Raw genomic sequence first — 22,498 nt, 5'->3', positions numbered from 1 at the left:
CAAAATACTCCTTACCAGTCTCTAAAATGTTCCTCAGGGAACGAATTTGTTAAACGTAAATGTAAATATCTGATTAGACCAAGAGAGTTATTTGGTTCAACCAAATAGGTTGAATTTTATCCTATGCTTTTTCACAATGACTTGAAAACAAGATAAACCAGTAAAATCAAGTGTATATGTTCTTATTCCCCTCAACGTGAAATCCTGAAAGAATGACTGATTTAAAACAGTTTCAAATGTGTATGTATCTTTGTAATAAAAGGCTAACAGTAAATTTATAAACAAAAATTCAAGTTTCCAATTTATAAAACCACTAACACTACAAAATTAAGGAATGTTAATATTTCTTTCATAAGAGATAATGGATTTTTTAAAAGTAGAGTGCACATATTTTTAGGAGTTGCCTGAATGCTCCAAGAGAGATCTAAATATTAAATATATGTATTCATTCCTTTAACAAATACGTGTTTAGCATCTATTGTGCATTAGGAACAGTGTCACAAGAGATATAAAAAGATATGACATCATCCTTTCTCTTATAATAATGAAGGCAATGTGTCATAGCAGAAAGACAGTCTTGAAGTCAAAGGATTAAAATATAATTTTCCATGTAAGTAACAGAGAAGGGTTTTATAATGAAGATGGCATTTCACTGAAGGATGGAAATGAAATGAGGAAGATTGTGAGAAAACGACCTGAAGTAGAAGTAGGATAATAAGAAAAAAATAGGTGGATAAGTGGGGCTAATATATGTGAATCATTTCATTGTCTGTAATAGAGATAATATAAAGATTTCTTCCTAGAATAGGAAGAAATAAGTGGGAGAAAGTCTGTAAGGACTTTTGCACAACCTGAGAACTAAACACAAGAAGTTGCGAAGGCCTCATGCTCCAAAATAAAGCCATGGTAGATAATTCTCCGGTAAGTTGTCATTGTTTAAGCAATAAATAAAGAGGACAAGAGGCAAATACCAAGTAGTGAAGGGCAAAGCTAGATTAAGAAAGGAGACTGAGAAACTTCCAGTAGTTCAGACAAGAGATGGAATAAGTTTGGGGCTATATCACTGGATAAAGCGTTTGTCTTTTTTTTTTTTTTTTTTTTTTTTAAAGAAAATCTTGGGGCGCCTGGGTGGCTCAGTCAGTTAAGCGTCCGACTTCAGCTCAGGTCATGATCTCAAGGTCCGTGAGTTCGAGCCCCGCGTCGGGCTCCGTGCTGACAGCTCAGAGCCTGGAGTCTGCTTTGGGTTCTGTCTCCCTCTCTCTCTTACCCTCCCCCATTCATACTCTGTCTCTCTCTGTCTCAAAAATAAATTTAAAAAAATAAAAGTTTAAGAAAAAAAAAAAAAAGAAAATCTAAAAATTTTTCAGCCATTGTCCCAAAGGCTCCCTATTATGTATAAAACATTTGGTACAAAATTGTTACTCAGTCTTCAAAGTACTTATGGGCTAATGGAGGAAAAGACAAACACATAAATACATATTATAAAAGGAAGGAATTCTAACAGAATAAAGTATCAGAGGTATTCAGATGGGAGAGATAATTTTTCAAGAGGTAACCATAGAGATTTCACAGAAGAAATGTCATTTGGACTGCATATTGAAGGACAGAAGAGAAACTTCTCCAGTAATAAGAAGTACCATAAATAGGCGCCTGGGTGGCGCAGTCGGTTAAGCGTCCGACTTCAGCCAGGTCACGATCTTGCGGACCATGAGTTCGAGCCCCGCGTCAGGCTCTGGGCTGATGGCTCGGAGCCTGGAGCCTGTTTCAGATTCTGTGTCTCCCTCTCTCTCTGCCCCTCCCCCGTTCATGCTCTGTCTCTCTCTGTCCCAAAAATAAATAAAAAACGTTGAAAAAAATTAAAAAAAAAAAAAAGAAGTACCATAAATAGTGTGAATCACAATATTTTGGTGATGGCATTCAAGAAGCTTTTGTTCTGTTTAATTTCCTTAACCTCTGATTCAATTTGATATAATTACGTGTGCAAAGACGGCAATGCTAAGAGGGAGGCAACTAAACAACTTTCAAATTTTCCTAGAATCCCCATCCTACATATAAAAAAAATACGTAACTATTTTAAAAATCAATAATTGGGGGTGCCCGGGTGGCTTAGTCAGTTAAGCTTCTGACTTTGGCTCAGGTCACGATCTCACGATATGTGGGTTTGAGCTCCGCATCGGGCTCTGTGCTGACAGCTCAGAGCCTGGAGCCTGCTTCAGATTCTGTGTGTCTCTCTCTGTCTCTCAAAAATAATAAATAAACATAAAAATAAAAATCAATAATTGGCTAAAAAGGAGAACAAAGAGCCTTTACCCATTGAATACTTAACAGTGGTAAGATACAGTTACAGACTAGTCTTAGAAGTTATGTCCTATTTAACATGACAGTTTCTCCAGGCATGGCCCAAGGTGAAAGTCTTTTCAGAACTGAGAATGCAAGAGATAGGTTAGGTCCAGGTTGCAAAAGACCTTAAAAAAGGTTAAGAAATGTTGACTTATTTGGTCAATGAAAGGTAAGCAATGAATTAGGGGTTAAGATTCATGTGCCAGTAGTTTGTAGGCTACCTGGGAGATTAAAAGAGCCTGCCCCGAGTAGTTGCAATGGGAATAAAGGGAAAGGCGTACACACAGAAGAGGCTTCTGAGAGAAGATAAAAAAATAGTTGGTTGTCCTAAGTCTCAAAGAATACAAAAGGATTGAAATCATACAAATTCTAAATCAGTAACAGAAGGACACTCTGGAAATTTACAGATACATGGAAATTAAACAACATAGTCCTAAAGAACCAGCCAATCAAAAAGGAAATCACAAGGGAAATATGAAAATAATTTGAGATGAATGAAAATGAAAACTTTACCAAAAATCACAGAATGAAAAAAAAGCAATGACCAGAGGGAAATTTATAGTGGTCAACACCTACATTAAAAAATAAAAAAAGATCTTGGAGGGGCGCCTGCGTGGCTCAGCAGTTGAGTGTCTGACTTCTGCTTGGGTCATGATCTCATGGTTCATGGGTTCAAGCCCTGCATTGGGCTCCAGACTGATGGTGTGGAGCCAGCTTGCGATATTCATTCTCTCTCTCTCTCTCTCTCTCTCTCTCTCCCTCCCTCCCTCCCTCTCTTCCGCCCCTCCTGCACTCACGTTTTCTCTCTTTCTCAAAAAAAATAAATAAATAACTTTAGGGGGTGCCTGGGTGGCTCAGTCAATTGAGCATCTGACTTCAGCTCAGGTCATGATCTCGCGGTTTGTGAGTTTAAGCCCCTCATGGGGCTCTGTGCTGACAGCTCGGGGCCTGGAGCCTGCTTCGGATTCTCTGTCTCCCTCTCTGCCCCTCCCCTGCTCATGCTCTGTCTCTCTCTGTCCCTCAAAAATAAATAAATAACTGTTGAAAAAAAATTGTTTTAATTAAAAAAGGTCTTAACTCAATACCCTAAAATTCCACTCAAAACTGGAAAAAGAAGAGGAAACTAAACTCAAATCAAGGAGAAAAGAAGAAATAAAGATTTAAGTGGAAAAAATAGAGAATTAAAAAAATAGAGACTCAAAACAGACTCAAAAGTTGGCTTTTTAAAAGATCAGCAAAATTGACAAAACTATAGCTAAACTGACCAAAATTGAAAGAAAGAAAGAAAGAAAGAAAGAAAGAAAGAAAGAAAGAAAGACTCAAATTGTTAAAATTAGGAGTGAAAAAGAGAACATTAATATTCACCTTATAGATATTTTTAAAAACTACAAATGGATTTAATGAACAATTATATGCCAACAAATTAATCTAGCAAATTCCTAGAAAGATACAAACTGCGAAACTCAAAAAGAAATAGAAAACATGAATAGAGCTATAACAAGAGGCTGAGCTAAAAACCAGAAAATTTTCTAAAAAAATAAAAAGACCAGGCCCCAGGAAAAGATGGCTTCACTAGTAGGTTCTATAGAACATTTAAAGAAGAATTAACAACAATTCTTACCAACTCTGCCTAGAGAGAGTGGGGGGAGAGAGAGAGAAATGCTTCCTCATTCTATGAGGCCAGTATTATACCAAAACCAGACAAAGATATCACAAGAAAAAACTAAAGACCAGTATTCCTTTTGAATATACACAGAAAAATCCTCAACAAAGTACTCACAAATGGAATCCAGTAGCACATAAAAAGAATTATACTCCACGGCTAAGTGGGACTTATTTCAGGAATGAAAGATTAGTTCAATATATTAAAATGAATATGTTAATAAAGTAGAAAAACCCATTACGATCTCAGGTGCAGAAAAAACATTTGGCAAAATCTGCCCTATTGCATGATAAAAACAATCAAGAAACGAAAAATGAAAGGGAAATTCCTCAACCTGATAAAGGAAAACTATATAGCTAACTAAATGCTGCAAGACCGAAAGCCTTCCCCTACCTAACATCATGAACAGAATAAGGATGTCTACCCTTGCCACTTCTTTTCAACACTGTACTGCAGATTCTAACCAAAGCAATTTGGCAAGGAGAAGAAAAAAATCAAATGCTTCTGAGAAATGAAGAAGTAGAACTATCTCTATTTCCAGATAGCACAACCTTACATAGAGAAAAATATAAAGGTTCCACACAAAAAAACTATTTGTGCTAATAAGCAAGTTTAGCAAGGTTGCAAGACACAAGATCAATATATAAAAAAATTAATAGGCTTTATCAAAATGAAAAATATTCGTACCTCAAAGGACTTCTCAGGAAAGTGAAAGGATCCGCCACATAAAGAGACAAAAATTTGCAAATCATGTAACCAATGAAGATTCAGTAACAAGAATATATAAAGAGCTCTTACAATTCAGCAACAAAAAGATCATTCAATACAAAGAGAGCAATGATTTGAATAGACATTTATCCAAACAAGATATGTATATTATATATATATATATAGAGAGAGAGAGAGAGAGACAATAAGCATATGAAAAAATGTTCAACATTGTCATCAGAGAAATGCAAATCAAAACCACAATAAGAACTTTACATCTATTAGGATGACTATAATCAGAAAGATGGGCAATAACAAGTGTCAATAAAGATGTGGAGAATTGGAACCCTCATACATTGTTGGTAGGAACATAAATCTGACCCTTTAGGAAGCACTGTGGCAGTTCCTCAAAAAGTTAAACATAGAGTTATTATACAGCCCAGCAATTCTACTCCTAGGTGTATACCCAAGAGAACTGAAAACACATTCGTAGCATCATTCCTAATAGGCAAAAAGTAGCAACAACACAAATGTATGTGTACTGATGAATGGATAAACAAAATGTGTTAGATCCATATGATGAAATATTATTTAGCCATGAGGAGGAATAAAGTATTGATATATGCTATAACATGGATGAACCTTGAAAACATTATGCTTAGTGTAAGAAGCCAAACACAAATGGCTACATATTATATCATTCCACTTACATGAAACATTCAGAATGGAGATAGAAAGTCTATTGGTGATGGCCAGGGCAAATGTGGAGTGATTGGTAACAGATAAAGGGTTTCTTTTGGGGGTATGGAATTAGTGGTGATTATTGCAAAAACTTGTGAATATATTATAAACCACTAATATGTACACATGAAAGTGGTAAGTTTTAGGGTAAGTGAATTATATCTCAGCTTAAGAAAAAACACAGCCATACACTGCTTATGGCTGGGGGCAGGCTGGAGGTGGTGAAGATGTTGATGATAACCAAGAGACAGAAAAAGTCATAAAGTTTTCAACTTGGCCTAGGAATGGTCCAGAACAGGTAGAGTCTCAGATCTGGAAGAAAGAATAAGCCCTGTTATGGAGATGCTGAGATTCTGATGCTGATATAGCATGGAGATACAGAGTACAGAATTAGTAACAAGGGCCTAGAACTCCAAAAGCATAAGATCTTCAGACAGATGAAACAGATGAAATCATGACATTGTCAAGAATATAAAGAAGACAAGAGCAAACTTAGGGGTTTGCACTTGATGGGCCTCTATTCTTAGGGATAGTAAAATTAAGTACAGCTGGGGGAAAAACAGATTAAAAAAAGAAACAGTTGGGGTGCCTGGGTGGCTCAGCCGGTTGAGCATCTGACTTCAGCTCAGGTCATGATCTCACAGTTTGTGAGTTCGAGCCCCGCGTCGGGCTCTGGGCTGATGGCTCAGAGCCTGGAGCCTGTTTCGAATTCTGTGTCTCCTTCTCTCTCTGCTCCTCCCCCACTCATGTTCTGTCTCTCTCTTTCAAAAATAAATAAAAACATTTAAAAAAATTAAAAAAAAAAAAAAAAGAAACAGTGGCACATGGACCTAGAAAAATGGGTTTCCAGAAGGCAAGGGTGATAAACCATAGCAACTACTGCATAACAGCAAAGGATGAGTATGCAAAGAAAGGTCTGGGTTTCGGGTAGAGGTCCTAATTAATCATTTACCAATTGTTTCTTCACTGTGGTGAGGTGATGTTCTGCCTTTTAGCCATGATAAACACATTCTGGCTCACTATTTAAAGTATGGTCAGAGTGTTGTCTGAGAGTCAATCAGGAAGCATCAAGAGATACAGCTCATCAGTCTACAACTCTCAGCAAAAGTTTTCAATAAAGGTCTGTACTCTGCTCTGTACTTTGACACCCAATTTACCAAAATTTACAGTTGTAATATATTCCTGAGGTATAACTCTGAAGTTATAGATCAAGAAAATGTACTTGTATTCTGTCTTAAGAGGTCATTTTATTCTCTGTAATGATAGGGTTTCATTCTACATCTCTCCTCTGTTGAACGTTAACTAAATACTAATATTAAATAAAAGTCTAGAGTTCTTTCAAATAATGCCAAAGATTTGATTATAACATATTGGAGAAGAAAAAAAGATAAAGGAAAGGTTCAGTCTTCAACTATCAGGATATATTTCTAAATAACTTTTGGAAATCATGAAGCCATGCTGGAGTTTCACGGCCTCTGTTATCTGCAATTTGACCTAATTTTAATGTCCTATTTGTAACAACCTAATAACCCACGAGAGAAACAGTTTTCCTGTATTGTTTCACAGCATATCGTCTGGCACCTAGATCAATAATTTTCATATCTGGCTATTCCATTTTGAAGGGTCAAACCAAAAAGATGTTGAATTAATCATTTGAGAGGTCTAACCTCTCAATGTCATTGTAAACTCATTTAAAGAATATATTTTCTCCACCTAATCATGCTTTAAACTCTTCTGCATCCCCAATCCAAAAGCAAAATCAAAGAGGTACAGTGCCTTATACATATTAATAGATGTCATAAATATCTAGCAAATGGATTAGTTGATGATCATTCCTCCCATTACATTCAACCCCACTCTCAGAGCATTAAGTAGAAACCAGACATTGGGGGAAGAAAGCACTATAATCATTTTAGTTTCTGCATCATCTGTGCTGTGTAGGACATCTTCTGGATGGACATTACGGACCAAGGCACTTAAAGACATTATATTTAATTCTTGAACAGGAATAATTAAAAATGTTTTAATGGGATTTTCTAAATGCATTTAAAATATAGTTCCCCACCAATCACATTTTTAAACTTGTTTTCTTCCATGAAACTTCAAAACTTTACATTTTAAGTAGAGTCTCTTTGGCAGATTCCATGTGTTTCATGACAATGGTCTGAAATACTGATAGCTCTAATGCATCCTGGCGATTATGAAATTCTTCTGTATCAACTAAACGTAATTTTCTGCAAGAGATAAAAATGAACAATAATTAAGGCAGGAGGTTTTTTTTTTGCATTTAATATTTTTGTTAACTGATCTCCTCCAAAATAGGATATTCCTAGGCTCATTAAGGTTTGTGTTTAATAAAATATTTAAAAACCTGAGATTTTAAAACGTAATTTTAATTTTAAAATAATTAATGTAATTAAATTCAATAGGAACACACGAGCATGAAATGTCACTGTGAAATAGAAGAGAGTTGACATGTTTTTATTTTTGGTTTCAAACTGGAACAATTAAAAAACAGGAAAAGAGGTGAAGCTCAAAGCTTACAAAGCTCCTAAAACAAAAATTGCACCCACTCTGAAAAGAAAGCAACCTTAGATTTTAGGGTGTCATGGTGTGGTAGAGTTCTCACAAGTAAGACCTACTGTACCAAAATATTTTGATCCTGTCCGGTTTTGATTTTTTTTTTTTTTTTTTTTTAAGAAAACACAGTGCTTACTCTAGTCAACAATTCTCCATACAACTCCTTTTCTGACTACAGTGCTATGGATCTTTGTTATACATGATTTATACCTTTAAGATTTTCTGTTGGGAAAACTGGACAGCCACATGCAAAAGAATGAAACTGAATCCGTATCTTACACCATACACAAGAATTAACTCAAAATGGATTAAAGACTTAAATGTAAGACCTGAAACCATAAAATTCCTAGAAGAAAACATAGGTGGTAAGCTCCTTGACATCAGCATTGGCAATGATTTTTTTTTGGATCTGATGCCAAAAGCAAAGGCAACAAAAGCAAAAAAATAAACATGTGAGACTACATTAAATAAAAAAGCTTCTGCACAGCAAAAGTAAGTCATTAACAAAATGAAAAGGCAACCTACTGAATGGGAGAAAATATTTGCAAATTAAATACTGATAGGGGTTAATGTAAAGAATTTATAAAGAACACATACAACCCAATAGAAAAAAAATCTGATTAACAAATGGGCAGATATTTGAATAGACATTTTTCCAAAGAAGATATACAAATGGCCAAAACGTACATGAAAAGATGATCACTAATCATCAGGGAAATACAAATCAAAACCACAATGATACATCATCTCAAACCTGTTAGAATAACTATTACAAAAAAGATAAGAAGTAACAACTTTTGGTGAGAATGTAAAGAGAGAATTCTTGCGTACTCCTGTTGGAAATCTAAATTTGTGCAGCCACTAAGGAAAACAATATGGAGGTTCCTCAAAAAACAAAAAATAGAACTACCATGTTATTATCTAGCAATTACATTTCTCGTTATTTATCCCAAGAAAACAAAAACACTAATTCAAAAAGATTTATGCACCCCCTTGTTCATTGTGTTATTTATAATAGCCAAAACATGGAAACAACCTAAATGTCCGTTGCAAGATAAAGAAAATGTGGTATACACACACAACGGAACATTATTCAACCATAAAACAGAATGAAATCTTGCCACTTGAGACATCATGGGTGGACCCTGAAGGCATGCTAAGTGAAATAAGTCACACATAGAAAGACAAATACCTTTATGATCTCATGTATATGAAATCTAAAACAACAACAAAAACAAGGCTCATGGATATGGTTGGTGGTTGCCTGAGGCAGAGGCTGGAGGGCAGGCAAAATGAGCGTTGGGGGTCAAAAGGTACAAATTCCCAGTTATAAAATAAGTAAGTCACGGGAAGTAACATATGGCATGGTGATTAGGGATAATAATACTGCACTGCATATTTGAAAGTAGCTATGAGAGTGGATCTTGAAAGTTATCAACAAGAAAAAATTTTTTATATACGAGGGTAGATGTTAACCAAACTGTTGTGGTGATCATTTTGCAATATATATACAATATATACAAACATCACATCATTAGGGTGTATACCTGAAACTAATATGTTACATGTCAATTCATTTTGGAATTCATTTTGCCACTCAGCCACCAGACCAATTTTTCCTGCAGCTCCTTAGTGTTTGATTTGAGGCAGAATTCTAGGCATAGGCTATCCATCTTTGAGGTCTTGAAATTGAAAGGCCTTTTCACATGTTTTAGAGTTCAACAACTTTCCATGAAATCCCTGACAACATTTCCCATTTGGTCCATAGTCTGAATTGTTACAAAGATGAGAACAACACGACCAGATACTCTTATTCTCTCAGGATGATCCCAACAATAACCTAGCAGTAGAACAATAGTTTCAACCACTGGTTTAAGACTATAGGAGTAAGGGAAAAGATTGCTACTTTGCATTAGTTTGAACTTGGTTAGCTAGAGAATAATGTTAGGTTTCTAGGTCTCAAAGTTTTATGATGATGAGTCCTCTAACTGCCGAAATCTCTTCTTCATCTCAATTATCTATTAATAGAACCAAATAATAGGCTAAATCACTCAGGTCCTGAACCCTAGGACCTTTGCTAAAGGAAGATGCCATGTGATGTTCATCACAGGTTGAAACACATCTTGACCCTTGGATCCATCACTGATTTCAAGCAGGAGGGATTTCAACAGTTCAGGCCCAACACTGCACACTTAGCACCAAGTCCGTCTCTGATTTTGTTCTCCTGTTCTCAAACTTAGTATCACTTCTTAAAGGGACCAAGTCACCCTCCAAATTTCACCCCAAGTGCCTGCATTTCTTGTTTGTTCCCTGAATTTTTCCTTTTCTTTGAAACACGTTTTGTTCTTGCCAGTCCCCCTCCCTCGTTACATTCAAAACAGCACACTATAGACCACGTTCTGCACTTGATTTTTCCCCTTACTACATCCTGGACACTTTACACATTAGCACATTGAGATTGTGTTCATTTGGATTTTACCACTCTGTAGTATTCCACTGTGTGAATGAATGTACTATAACTTTTTGATATGGTCCATAATTGATGGACACTTGGTTGTTTCCAGTCTTTTATCAACAAATGCCACAACAAAGAACATCATACCTATATCGTTTCCTACATTTTCAGGTGTATCTGTAGGCTAAGGTCTCAGAAGTCAGATTGCTGGACTCAAATGTCAAAAAAAAATTTAATTTTGATAGCTGAATTCCCCCTCAGAAGAGTATCCATTTCTCCAAGCCTTGCCAACTAAATGTGATGGCAAGATGTTGGAATTTTGCCAGTCTGATAGGAAATAGGATTTCTCAATGCAGTGTTTATTTCAATCTCTTTCCATTTCTCTTGTGAGTTAGATTAAGCATCTTTTTAATGCATTCAGGAGTGATGGAACTTCTATCTTCTGAATCCTTTGGGTAAGTGAATCCAAATTTCAATCTAGAAACATTTTCTTGGGCTCACCTTACTCAAATCATGAATTTTAAAAAATTCATTTTATATTTTAACATAAGCTTCACTTAGACTTCCTTTTATATTCAACTACTGTCATTCATATTCTATGATAATTTCTACATATATATATACATACACACACACACACACACACTTTACACATGTGTCTTCATATATACATACTGTTTTTCAAGCAAAAACACCTGTGTGCTGCATAGGTTATAACTGCATTGCAAATGATATCTCTGACATTAAGTGGGTTCTATAAATCTAACTACTCAAAGACATGAACTTGCACATTCCCATCTACAGAGCATCCCCTTCAGGTTTCCACACATGCATTTTTACAGTCATTCGGATGATTTTTGCATTACCATTCCCTAACCCACTGCCACACATAGAGATGTCCTATATTTTCAAGACCTGCTGAGATTCAGGCCAAATGACTGTCACCTAGAGGAAAGATGCCCTGTATATTCAACGCTGGCTCCTACTCCGAGAGGCAGTCCTCTTGACTGCCCACCACTCAACATTCACTTAGAAAAGGTGACTCATGTCTACAAGGGCAACTTTGGAGTTTGTTACCCATAGAAGGCAAAGCTTCTTTCTCATTTGTCTCTATCCTGGATTCTCTGAGGTTTGCTTCACTTGCTGCTACTAATACCCTGCCGCCATGAACATGGACACCAATTTGGGGCACATCCATTCTTTACTGTGGTTTCATCTCCACTTTGGAACTTTTTCTTCCCTTTCCTCCTCTCAGTTTGTCTCTTGCAAACTTCTGACATCATCCAACAAAGTGTAGCCTTTTATGGAAAATACGAGGCACTGAAGCCTGGCCTCCTAGCCTCCAGCACTACGTGTGGGTGGATATAAAAGAAAATGGCTCTGGTAGTATGGTGAAAATGAAATGTATTCCTGCATGCCAGCGTCCCTTGTGAAAGTGACGCACTACATAGTACGACCTCATTACTGCATGCAAAATTAAATCATGAGTCTTTTCAGGAAGAAGTATTTGAGCCCCAGTATCCAAAAGAAAAGAAATGAGAAAAACACAGGCAAGGAGATAACCTCTCCCCATTCCAAAACCCAAATTCAAGTGGTCAAGAAATCTACATTATAACAATGGAAAGCCAAAAGGATGCCCTTTCTAACAATCTGCAGTCCGACCAGCAAAAGCCATTTTTGTGCTATGTACGTGTGTACATTGTATGGATACACATATGTATTTGGTGATAGGAGATATCCCAATGGGTGGTTATCATGTGTCTTTGGCTGGGCTGGTGGAAGAAGGGCAGAGATAAGGAAAAGAAAGGCTGGTGGAAGTCAAGCAAAGTAAAAAATACTGGACTTAAATATACCTGATCACATTTACAGGTTTATATAAAGTTACATCTGCATAAAAAACTAGAATTTAAAAAAAAATGTTTTAATGTTTATTCATTTTTGAGAGAGAGAGAGAGCATGGGCAGGAGAGGAGCAGAGAGAGAGGGGGACACAGAATCCAAAGCAGGCTCAAGGCTCTGAGCTATCAGCACAGACCCCGATGTAGGGTCGAACCCATGAACAATGAGATCATGACCTGAGTCGAAGTTGGACGCTTAACTGACTGAACCAACCAGGCACCCCTAGAATTTGTTTTTTAAAAAAGGCAGAAAGGGACAGAGGGAGGGAGGTGAGGGGCCTTGGACACCACACGTCATTTTACCTGTGGAAAAACAGAGACCTAGGGAGGGAGGACAAGGGGTGAACTAGAGAGCTTAAAATCAGATGGTGGCCACGCTCCAGCAATCTTGGATGGCTTCGCTTCCTGGAATGGAGCTCAGGGATAGCCCTAGTAGGGCTAGAAGGGGCATACTAAAGATCCTAACTTTGGGAAGAGTTCAGAGAAGTTGGTCAGTGAGGTGCCCCTAGCGTAGGTCCAGGGCTTTCCCAGGGGAAGACAACAGCTGCCTTCTGCAGCAGTCACAGCTCTTAATGCACTTCTAAAGACAGCAGCTTTCCTTTGGCTGGTTTTGGGAGGCAGAAACACGTGCTCATTTACTATGCCCTCCTGCCTGCAGAGCAATACATGGAACAAAACCCAGGAGACCCTGGAGAGCAGGTCACTTGTAACTGGGCTGCAGTTGTGGGGGTTGAAATGGTTGGGGTGGGGTGGTGAGAATAGGCCCAGGCCACCTTGGAGACAAGGTGCCATCTCCTCTACCATAAGGCAGGGCCCATCCAGGTTCTGAGGTTCCTGAAGGGAAACCTTCTTTAAGAAAAGTAAGTATAGGGGCGCCTGGGTGGCTCAGTCGGTTTAAGCGTCCAACTTCGGCTCCGGTCATGATCTCACGGTTCGTGGGTTCGAGCCCCACATCGGGCTCTGTGCTGACAGCTCAGAGCCTGGAGTCCGCTTCGGATTCTGTGTCTCCCTCTCTCTCTGCTCCTCCCCCACTCATGCTCTGTCTATCTCTCAAAAACAAACATTAAAAAAAAAAGAAAAAGAAGTATAAATCTGTATTACTTTTGTATATTTTATGAAAGCCTCTGTCCACAGGTGCATGTTGCTGGGATGCCCCGCAGTGTCTTGGAAGAGGCCATACAAGGGGGCGGAACATGGAGCAGGAGTTTCTAAACTGTGCGACCACCTGTCCTCAGCCCTAGGACCCAGGGTCCACAATGCCCACCAGCATCCACCTCCAGCCGTGCCAAGCACTTGCTACGTGTAGCTGGGCTGTCCCCACCGTGACAGTGTCTGTGAGGTGATTCATAATCTGTATCAACTTGAAGACCCAGGAACTTCAACTCCTGCCATTCAGGTGGGTAATATTTACTAGGTTTCTACCCCATTTAGGTGATTGTAGCAGCTAATGTTCTGTGGGATTTAAAACACAGCATGACGATTCAGCCCTTTAACTGTGATTACCCCTTAAACTGTGTGTGGTAATGGGGTATGGGATATGGGGGTAGAATTGGGTTAGAGATAAAAGGCAATGTTCGTGTTTTACCCTACTTCTACATTGCTGATTTAAAACCATGTTTGAATACTGATGTTAAATTTGTAGTTTATTGATTTGTAGTTAAAATAGTAAAAGAAATAATTAAGATGTGACAAAACAGCTTTCATCACTCTTTTGAAAAGAAGCTCCATAAAGCCAGAAGTACTCACTTAAAAGTATTGTGCCACAAATCTAGTACAGCCAACATTGTAGGGTTTATTGCGTTCAAGTGATCCTTAATGTAATTGCTTGCAGCTAAAAAAGATTTCCTCCAAGGCTTTGGAAGAATTTCCATCCTGAAAAGAAAGAAAAAATAATCATTTATCTTTCAAAATCAAAAGAAAGTATTGTTATAGTGTCCTTTTTTGAATAATAATGGCTTCATTTTAATAAAAAGTATGACATATCCCTTGCTGTAACAACAAAACACACAATTATGTATTGAAATACATAAAGGTCATACTTTTTACGGTTCGGAATAATTTTAGAATAATTAACACATATGAAATTAGACTTGAATCTTTTTTTTTTTTTGAAGTTTTAAGTAATCTTCACGCCCAACATGGGACTCAAACTCATGACCTGAGATCAAGAGTCACATGCTCTTCTGACTGAGCCAGCCAGGTGCCCCATAGACTCGAATCTATAATATATAACTAATTTTTCCTTGAAATATTTGATCAAGTCCACAAATAGCTCATAATGATCAAATAGAAACAGAGGCAGAGTTTTTTCATGTCTTAAAAGAATTTCAACACACTAAATGTTTAAGTTTTTCTAATTTTTTTTTTAAATATTTTAAGAACATAGTCCAGCCCACCTGTGGAAATCCCCTTGAACTTAACCTCTGTTAATGTGTAAAGGACACTTCCCAAATCACCAGCACTAATGTCCTTATTTGAAGACATTTACTGCTTAACTCCTATGACTTGAATAGTCATCCTTAATATATTAAGGATTCGCCATTTTCATCTTTCAGAGTATATTTAGACATTTACATTTGATGCCTACAATTTTTTAATTCTCACTGATTTTAAACACTTAATCTTGTTTTATTATACAGTAAGCTTAATTCAGTTTTTCAGTTGTAGTCATACTACCTTTACAATTATAAAAGATGATTTTTGTCTTTCCCCAGGAGAAAAGCTGTTTTCCACAGAAGATATGTTGGAAGTGGCTACATATCTTTTTTGTGGCTGTTATAGGAAAACAACCTGAGGCACTTTTAAATAATATGAAAGAAAAACTGAATTGTTTACTAAATCATAAAAACATAAGTTCTATTCTTTAAACTATTTAAGAGATTTATTCCTAAATGTTAATTATTTTAGGAAAATATAAAGCTAGTGGGTTTTTCTATTATATGTTCTATATTTTAATCTATGTAACAAATTGCAATATACTATAAATGTGCATATTTTTTGCAATGTTTGCACTGTGTTTTTACGCATTCCAATTGCCATCAAGCTTTTATACCACTATTATATGTGAAGCCTGTGCTAGTAGCCTTGGAAATACAAAGATCTGTATCAAGTTCTTTCACCAGGGTATTTATGTTTTAACAACATAGATATCATCTGTCTGTCTACCCATCTATCCCTGGATTTGTAAATGTAACATATTAGGGCTTAAATACATAAGTATAATAAGAATAATCAGTTGTATATGAGGTACGTAAGTTATAAGCATGTACATGAGAAAATATAACGAGTGTGTGAATCTATATACACCTACACAGGAAGGGTCACATAATCAATATTCTTTGAGAAACTTGATTACTTACTCAGCACGATGGGGTGGAAGTTCATCTGGTTTTTTATCATCCTCTTTTTCTCTAGGATCTTTTAAAACAAAATCAACTAAAAAGAAAATTGAAAAGTTCTGGTAAATAACCTTATATTAATTACAGTATATTTCCAAGCAATTGCAAAACTAATTGCACTAAAATCATTTATTTAAATTATATTATTTAAAATAATGGAGTAATTTGTGCATTTATGAATATAAAAATATTTATGAGAAAAATCTGTAATGTGTGTGCCTTTGAGAGTATGTGTTCTCTTAACAATGTGTCCCTATTATTTCATTTGAAAATAATGATTGCTTTTAAAATTACATTTTCCTTTATAGCTGTTCCACCAAAAGTAGTTCTCACTGAAGGTCAACAATACAATCATAGTAGCTTCCTTCCACTGAGGAAACATACATATTGCTTTGTTCTCTTTTAAGTTGCATAAAACAATCCAGTTATCAAATCAGTAAAGGGAGCTACACTTCAGCTTCTATCTTCTGTGGTCATATTAATCCACAGTTAACTCTAATTTTCCTGCCTGTCCTTTAAGACGCTCTAAAATGTAAATATGTAAATATTTTAACCCCTCTGCTTAAAATCCTTTGGTGACTCTCCTTTAAGTTTGAATGTTTTAAAGAGGCCTAGAAGGCCCTTCAGATTCTGTCCCCTTCCCAAATGCACCCTATGCTTTGGCCATCATGACCACTTGCAAGCCCAGAAGGGGCTTTCACATGTGTCTTCCAATGTTCACACCATTTCCTCTACTAAGCACACTCCCAGCATTCAGTTTGTGTGTCAAGACGATTTAGGCATGTCCAGAGTTCTTCCTACCAAATCAGGCATGAGCTCTTCTCCCTTACAGCAGCATGTCCTCTGTTTCCCTCCTCATTGTGCCTGCTATTTTGTAATTAGTGGTTTGCCCATCTCCCTCATTACAATGATGAGCTCCTTGGGCGCGAAGATTTGGCTTTTTATTTTTACATTACCAGGACACTCAATAAGAGTCTCAAATCCAGTAAATGCCCTCCTACCCAAAAGGAATCCGGGCAACTCCAAAACATGATGATTTCTCCAGTTTTAAAGATGACATCAATTATATCAGGTTTATAATACCGATTAATTGGAGAACTTTTTCAAAAAATATATTTTTGAGAAAGAGTGCATGAGCAGGGGAGGGGTAGAGAGAGAGGGGGCAGAGGATCCAAGGCAGACTCCCACTGACAGCAGCAAGCCCAATGTGGGGCTCGAACTCACAGACCCTGAGATTGTGACCTGAGCCAAAGTCGGATGCTCAACCAAGAACTTTTAAGTATAGATTCGAAGGCCCTGCCTCCAGAGATTTTAATTCAGATGGGTTCAGAAATCAGGATGTTAAAAATTATTCTGATGATTAGTCAGCCTTAGAATCTATCAGTCTATGCCAGGACTCAGCAACATTTTTATGTAAAGGGCTTCATTATAAATATAATACTTATATACTATTTATAATATTGATTATAAATTAAAAAATACAGAGACAAGGTGTCTATCACAACTATTCATCTCTGCTCTTTTAAAAAAATTTTTTAACATTTGTTTATTTTTGAGAGACAGAGCAAGACAGAGCATGAGTGGGGGAGGGGCAGAGAGAGAAGACGACACAAAATCCGAAGCAGGCTCAAGTCTCTGAGCTGTCAGCACAGAGCCCGATGCAGAGCTCAAACTCACTGACCTCAAGATCATGACCTGAATCAAAGTCAGACGCTTAACCAAGTGAGCCACCTAGGTGCCTCTCATCTCTGCTCTTATAGCTCAAAAGCAGCCACCAACCATATGCAAATGAATGTGTATAGCTATATCCCAATAAAACTTTATTTACAAAAACAGGCAGTGAGCCAGACTTGGACCTGTGAGCTGTAGTTTGCCAACCCCTGGTCCATAGCAACAATTTTTAATTAATCACCTCCTGTCCTTTGCTAAGATATAACCCTACAAAAAAAAAAAAGATGGATTTTTAAATTTTTTGCAGTACTTTATTAATGAAATTTGCCTAAGATCTCAAGCAATGAAATAGCAATGCAAGAAGCAGTATAATATAATAGTTTCAAGTATAGGTATTAACTTTCAGTTAATAAGACACATTCGAGTTAGAAAACAAAAATACTGATTTACCTATGGATTTTTTTACACTAAGAAGATAATCTTCTCTCATTTCATCAGATAATGCAAGTATGCTGTTAGTGAGGACTTTTAGATGTTGGGGGACTAAATTCAATACGTGCTCTAGCCAAGAATCTTCCATTGGGGCTACGTGGTCTGTATCAATTCCATGGTGAATATAATAGTAATATCTCTGCATATAGAAGATGGAGAAAAAAGATGGGTTTAGTCCTATAATGAAACAAGTGTGTTCATCAAAAATAAAACTAGTGAGAAAAATCAAAGTTTTAGGAAAACAAAGTATTTACAAATCATAACAAAGTATTGTGTGCAATTCTTGGAGGCACTATTGGAGATCCCCTAAATTTAAAAAATACATGATGTTTCATGAAAATTAAAGCTCTTACTTCAGTTGATAACTATAAAATATCAAGTTATATTACCAAATATATAACATACTAAGCAGAACCCATTCTGAAGTAGAATTTAGTGCTTTATAAATATGTAAAAGTGTGGTAAATTAATTTTTCTTCTTTTATTATTGATAATCAAGTCCATCTTACAAGCTGCAAGTGAACCAGTATCCCTACACATTAAGCTCAGAAATCTATGACAGGATTTAGGAAACTTCCAATTGGCTTATTAATCGTCCATATTATAATTTTACAGCTGCTATTAAAGGTGTACATAAAATATTCATTTTAGGACATAATAGGATTTCTCTAGCAATGGACATTCAACTTTGATATATTTTCACTAATTTTTACATGTCACTTATGAGAAAAAATTTTAAACATCAAAATATTTTTTCAAAAACACTCTCAAATTAGTAATGTTAAAGTCTTTGACGTTTACGTTTAAAACAATTCTTCTGTATTTGAAATACTAGAAGAATTGTATTTCTAAAGTAAGTTAATATGCTTTGTGAAGTGTCCATTATATAACTAAGATAGTTTCCCATAGAAGAATAAAGACACATAAAAGACTGAGGCTCATTTTAACAAAGGGAGCAAGTAAACCGGAGATTCTTTAATTGTGGTCCTAGGTGGCAAGGGAGACAATGATCTTAATCTAATAGAACAGATTAACACATATGAAATTAGACTTGAATCTTTTTTTTTGAAGTTTTAAGTAATCTTCATGCCCAACATGGGGCTCAAACTACATCCACAGAGTTCCACAAGAGAGGAGCACAGAATAATCTCAAAAGTATAAAAGTATCTTCAAGTGCTTCCTTTACATTCAATGATAGCGACAAAAGACACAGCCCATTACCAAGATGTCTTTCTCTATTGCAGAAGTGGTCAGTTTGGGAAATGTGCTTTCATCGGGGCTAGCTGAGTCTAAGACAGCATCTTGTTGCCTAAGAAAATGATAAACACACTATTCAACTAAACATGAAAGGCAGTCAGAATATACATTAATGGATATATAGCTGACCCTTGAACAACTCAACTTTGAACTGTCCAAGTTCACTTATACATATTTTTTATTGTACAGTGTTGTAAATGTATTTTTTTCTAAGTATTTTCTTTAGCTTATTGTAAAACTACAGTATATAATACACATTAAAAATATGTGTGAAATGACGGTTTATATTATAAGGCTTCTAGTCAACAGTAGGCTATTAATAGTCAAGTTTTTGGAGAGTCAAAAGCTATACACGAATTTTCAACTGCGGCGGGGTCAGTGCCCCTAACCCCTAAGTTGTTCAAGGGTCAACTATAAAAAAATCAGGACCGTTTCCTATTAAATCATAAGAATGAGCTGTTGAACATTTTATTTATAATGCACATAATACATATTTGTTTGATACCACATTCTTCCCAGAACACTTCCTCTTTATTCATAGAGATAGTTACATTGGAAGTGATTGCAAGACCTAATTCAGAGGCTGCATTCTTCTTGATGGGCTTTGCTTATTCTTCCTCATGACTCTAAACTCTCTCTCTCTCTCTTCTTTGAAATTCTATAGGAGTACTCTTGCAGTATTACTAAAATATTTATAGTTATTTATAAATAAGGGATTTAAAAGAGCACTGATGGAAAATATTATAAATGTAGACACAGATAAATTCTTGAAAAAATCATTTCTCAGATATCTAAAGATATATAATACAAGCTAGCAAAGAGTAACATAGCTTATACATTCCTATGTATTTATTATTGGCTAACTGTTCATTAAATACTACAGGGTTGAGAGCTATAATTCAGTTCAAACTCTATACCAGATACAAGCCTCATTTTGTGACTTCTTCTGGGGCACCACTGTGGAGAAAGACATAGTTCACATCTTCATGAAAAATAACAAGTTGTTCTGGGATGGCTTTAACTTCTTTATCACTAAATGTATCATGCTCTAGATCCCAAGTTCATCTGAGATGGATACAGTTCAGTGATGCTATATAATAAAATATTCCCTCCCACTAACTACCCAGTGAGTGGAGACTGGAGGCTTATTGAACATCTGTCTGAGATACCATACTAAGATAGATACCAGGATGCATCATCTAAATTATTCTGTCTTTTGCAAATCCAGGAGTCAAATACTTTGTGAACTTTATACTCATTTTTTCAATTATATGGATCAGGGAAAAGAGTCAATGCAATAGCTCAGGTAATGTCTTAGTTTAATTCGTACATAGTGGATGCTTAACAAATGTTTATCAGACATTTGGGAACAAGAATACAAAAGGAGCAGTGGAAGATCTTCAAGGTATTCTACACTTGGAGTGAGAAGGGTTGACTATTCTAATTATAAAAAAAAGTCATCTCATTTTGATTATACAGTCAAGAGGTACTAATGCAACAGTAATGGACTTCAAGAATCAGGACATCTGCATGCAGATTCTGCCACCATAATGTATATGATCTTAATAACTGTGTTGTTCATGTTTTTAATGGAAGAAAGTCTCCTGTTATTTACCTTGCTAAACCCAGAGAGTCCAACAAGCTTCATCCTCCGTGTGAGTAATGCCTGCCTAGAAAAGTGCAGTAAGGTCAGGGAAGGTGAGGAGGAAGTTGGGGGCTATAGGGCCAGCTGCACAAGTTATTGCAGTCATAATGAAGATCCTTTCAGCTCTAAAACTCTAGGATTCAATCATTCCGTGGCTATAGGCTAAGATTCTGCTCTCTAGAAACAATAATAAAAACTTTTTATTGATCACCTAGTCAGGCCCTCAACATTTTCACATGTTATCTCTAATCCTCACACCTATTGTTAGAAGAGACAGAGAAATCATCACAGATGAGAAACTGAATGTCAGAGAGATTAAATAGCTTCCCCTTTGTGTTTGTTAATTAAATACAAACAACAAGGATTTGTCCATCCATATGTGCTCTCAAACTGTCATGCTCTTTCCAGCAGAACAATATTCCTTTCAGAAATAAATCTAAAGGCGACACTTTACCTGACTAAAGAGAAAATATGATGTACCTCATTTCCTAAAAATGAAAAAACTATATTGATTTTCTTTATTAATTCAATAGAGATATTGAGTCAAGATGGTGGCAAAAACATCCCTTTTTTTCAAGTTTCCTCATGAAAATGGCAGTAATTTTAACCAAGGACTGTAAAGAGACTAGAGGATCATCAGTTGAGATATTTCAACAAATTTCTGGAACATGAAAAGAAGAGAGAAGACAGATAAAAACAGTTGAAAACACCATAGCCCATAACTCATGTAAGAAGACAACCAATCTGCCTACGAGATCCTTAGGAAAGGCTCTGATCTTGGAGTCAGCAGGTACCAAAGGAGAAAATGAGTAGAACGGCTGTAAATAAGGAACTTATTTTCTGAACTTTATGCCAGCAAATTAGACAACTTCAGTGAAAATAGATTCCTAAAAAGCAAAAATACCAAACATGACTCAAGAAGAAATAGAAAATCTGGATATATAACAAGTAAACTAATTGAAGGAGTAATTAATAATCTTCCCACAAAGAAAACTTCAGGTCTGGTTGGCTTCAAAAAGTTCCATCAAACAAGGATGAAATAATACCAATTCTACCTAAACTCATTCAGAAAAGAGAGGAGGTAAAAACACTTCCCAACTCATTTTGAGGCCTACAGCCAAAGACATGACAATAAAAGTACAGACCCGTATCATTCATTAATATGGACTTGAAAACCTTGAACACAATATTAGCAAATCAAATCCAGCAACACACAAAAAGGATTGTACATAATGACTAAGTGAAAGGGATGTAAGCTTTAACCTGAAAGGCAGTTACTATACTATACTGAAAGATTAAAGGACAAAAACGAATTCTCATTTCAATGGACACTGAAAAAGCACTGGACAAAAATCCAGCATCCATTTACAGTAACATCTCTCAACCAACTAGGAAAAGAAGGAATCTTTTTAACTTGATAAAGGGTATGTGAAAAACCTACAAGTAACATCCTACATAAATGTGAAAGACTGAATGGTTTCCCACTAAGACTGGGAAGTCCACTATCAGCAATCCTATTTCAAAATATACTGAAGAACCTAACAAGTGCAAAATGGAAAGGGAGAAAGATGGAAGACACTGGACATGAAGTAAAACTGTATTTGTAGACAACATAATTGTATACATAGGAATTCTATGATATCTTTTAAAA

General features: G+C 36.2%; 1 protein-coding gene across 1 annotated transcript in view; it reads right to left on the bottom strand.

Moving 5' to 3' along the window:
• The window catches only part of DNAH7 (dynein axonemal heavy chain 7), a 263,621-nt gene that overhangs the window by 211,968 nt on the left and 29,155 nt on the right, over positions 1-22,498 (bottom strand). Inside the window, exons 7-11 of the mRNA XM_053906776.1 lie at positions 19,167-19,254; positions 17,904-18,084; positions 15,744-15,819; positions 14,131-14,256; positions 7,567-7,686 (exon numbers count right to left, since the gene is read on the bottom strand). Of these exons, the coding sequence (XP_053762751.1) occupies positions 7,567-7,686; positions 14,131-14,256; positions 15,744-15,819; positions 17,904-18,084; positions 19,167-19,254 (591 nt within the window). The remainder of the gene's footprint in view (positions 1-7,566; positions 7,687-14,130; positions 14,257-15,743; positions 15,820-17,903; positions 18,085-19,166; positions 19,255-22,498) is intronic.

The sequence above is a fragment of the Panthera pardus genome, unplaced genomic scaffold, assembly GCF_024362965.1.
Source record: "Panthera pardus isolate Hobbes unplaced genomic scaffold, ASM2436296v1 HiC_scaffold_10, whole genome shotgun sequence".
In the NCBI taxonomy this organism is placed as follows: Eukaryota; Metazoa; Chordata; class Mammalia; order Carnivora; family Felidae; genus Panthera; species Panthera pardus.
Note: the sequence above shows the minus strand (reverse complement) of the source record. Positions and strands in the feature narration are given on the sequence as shown.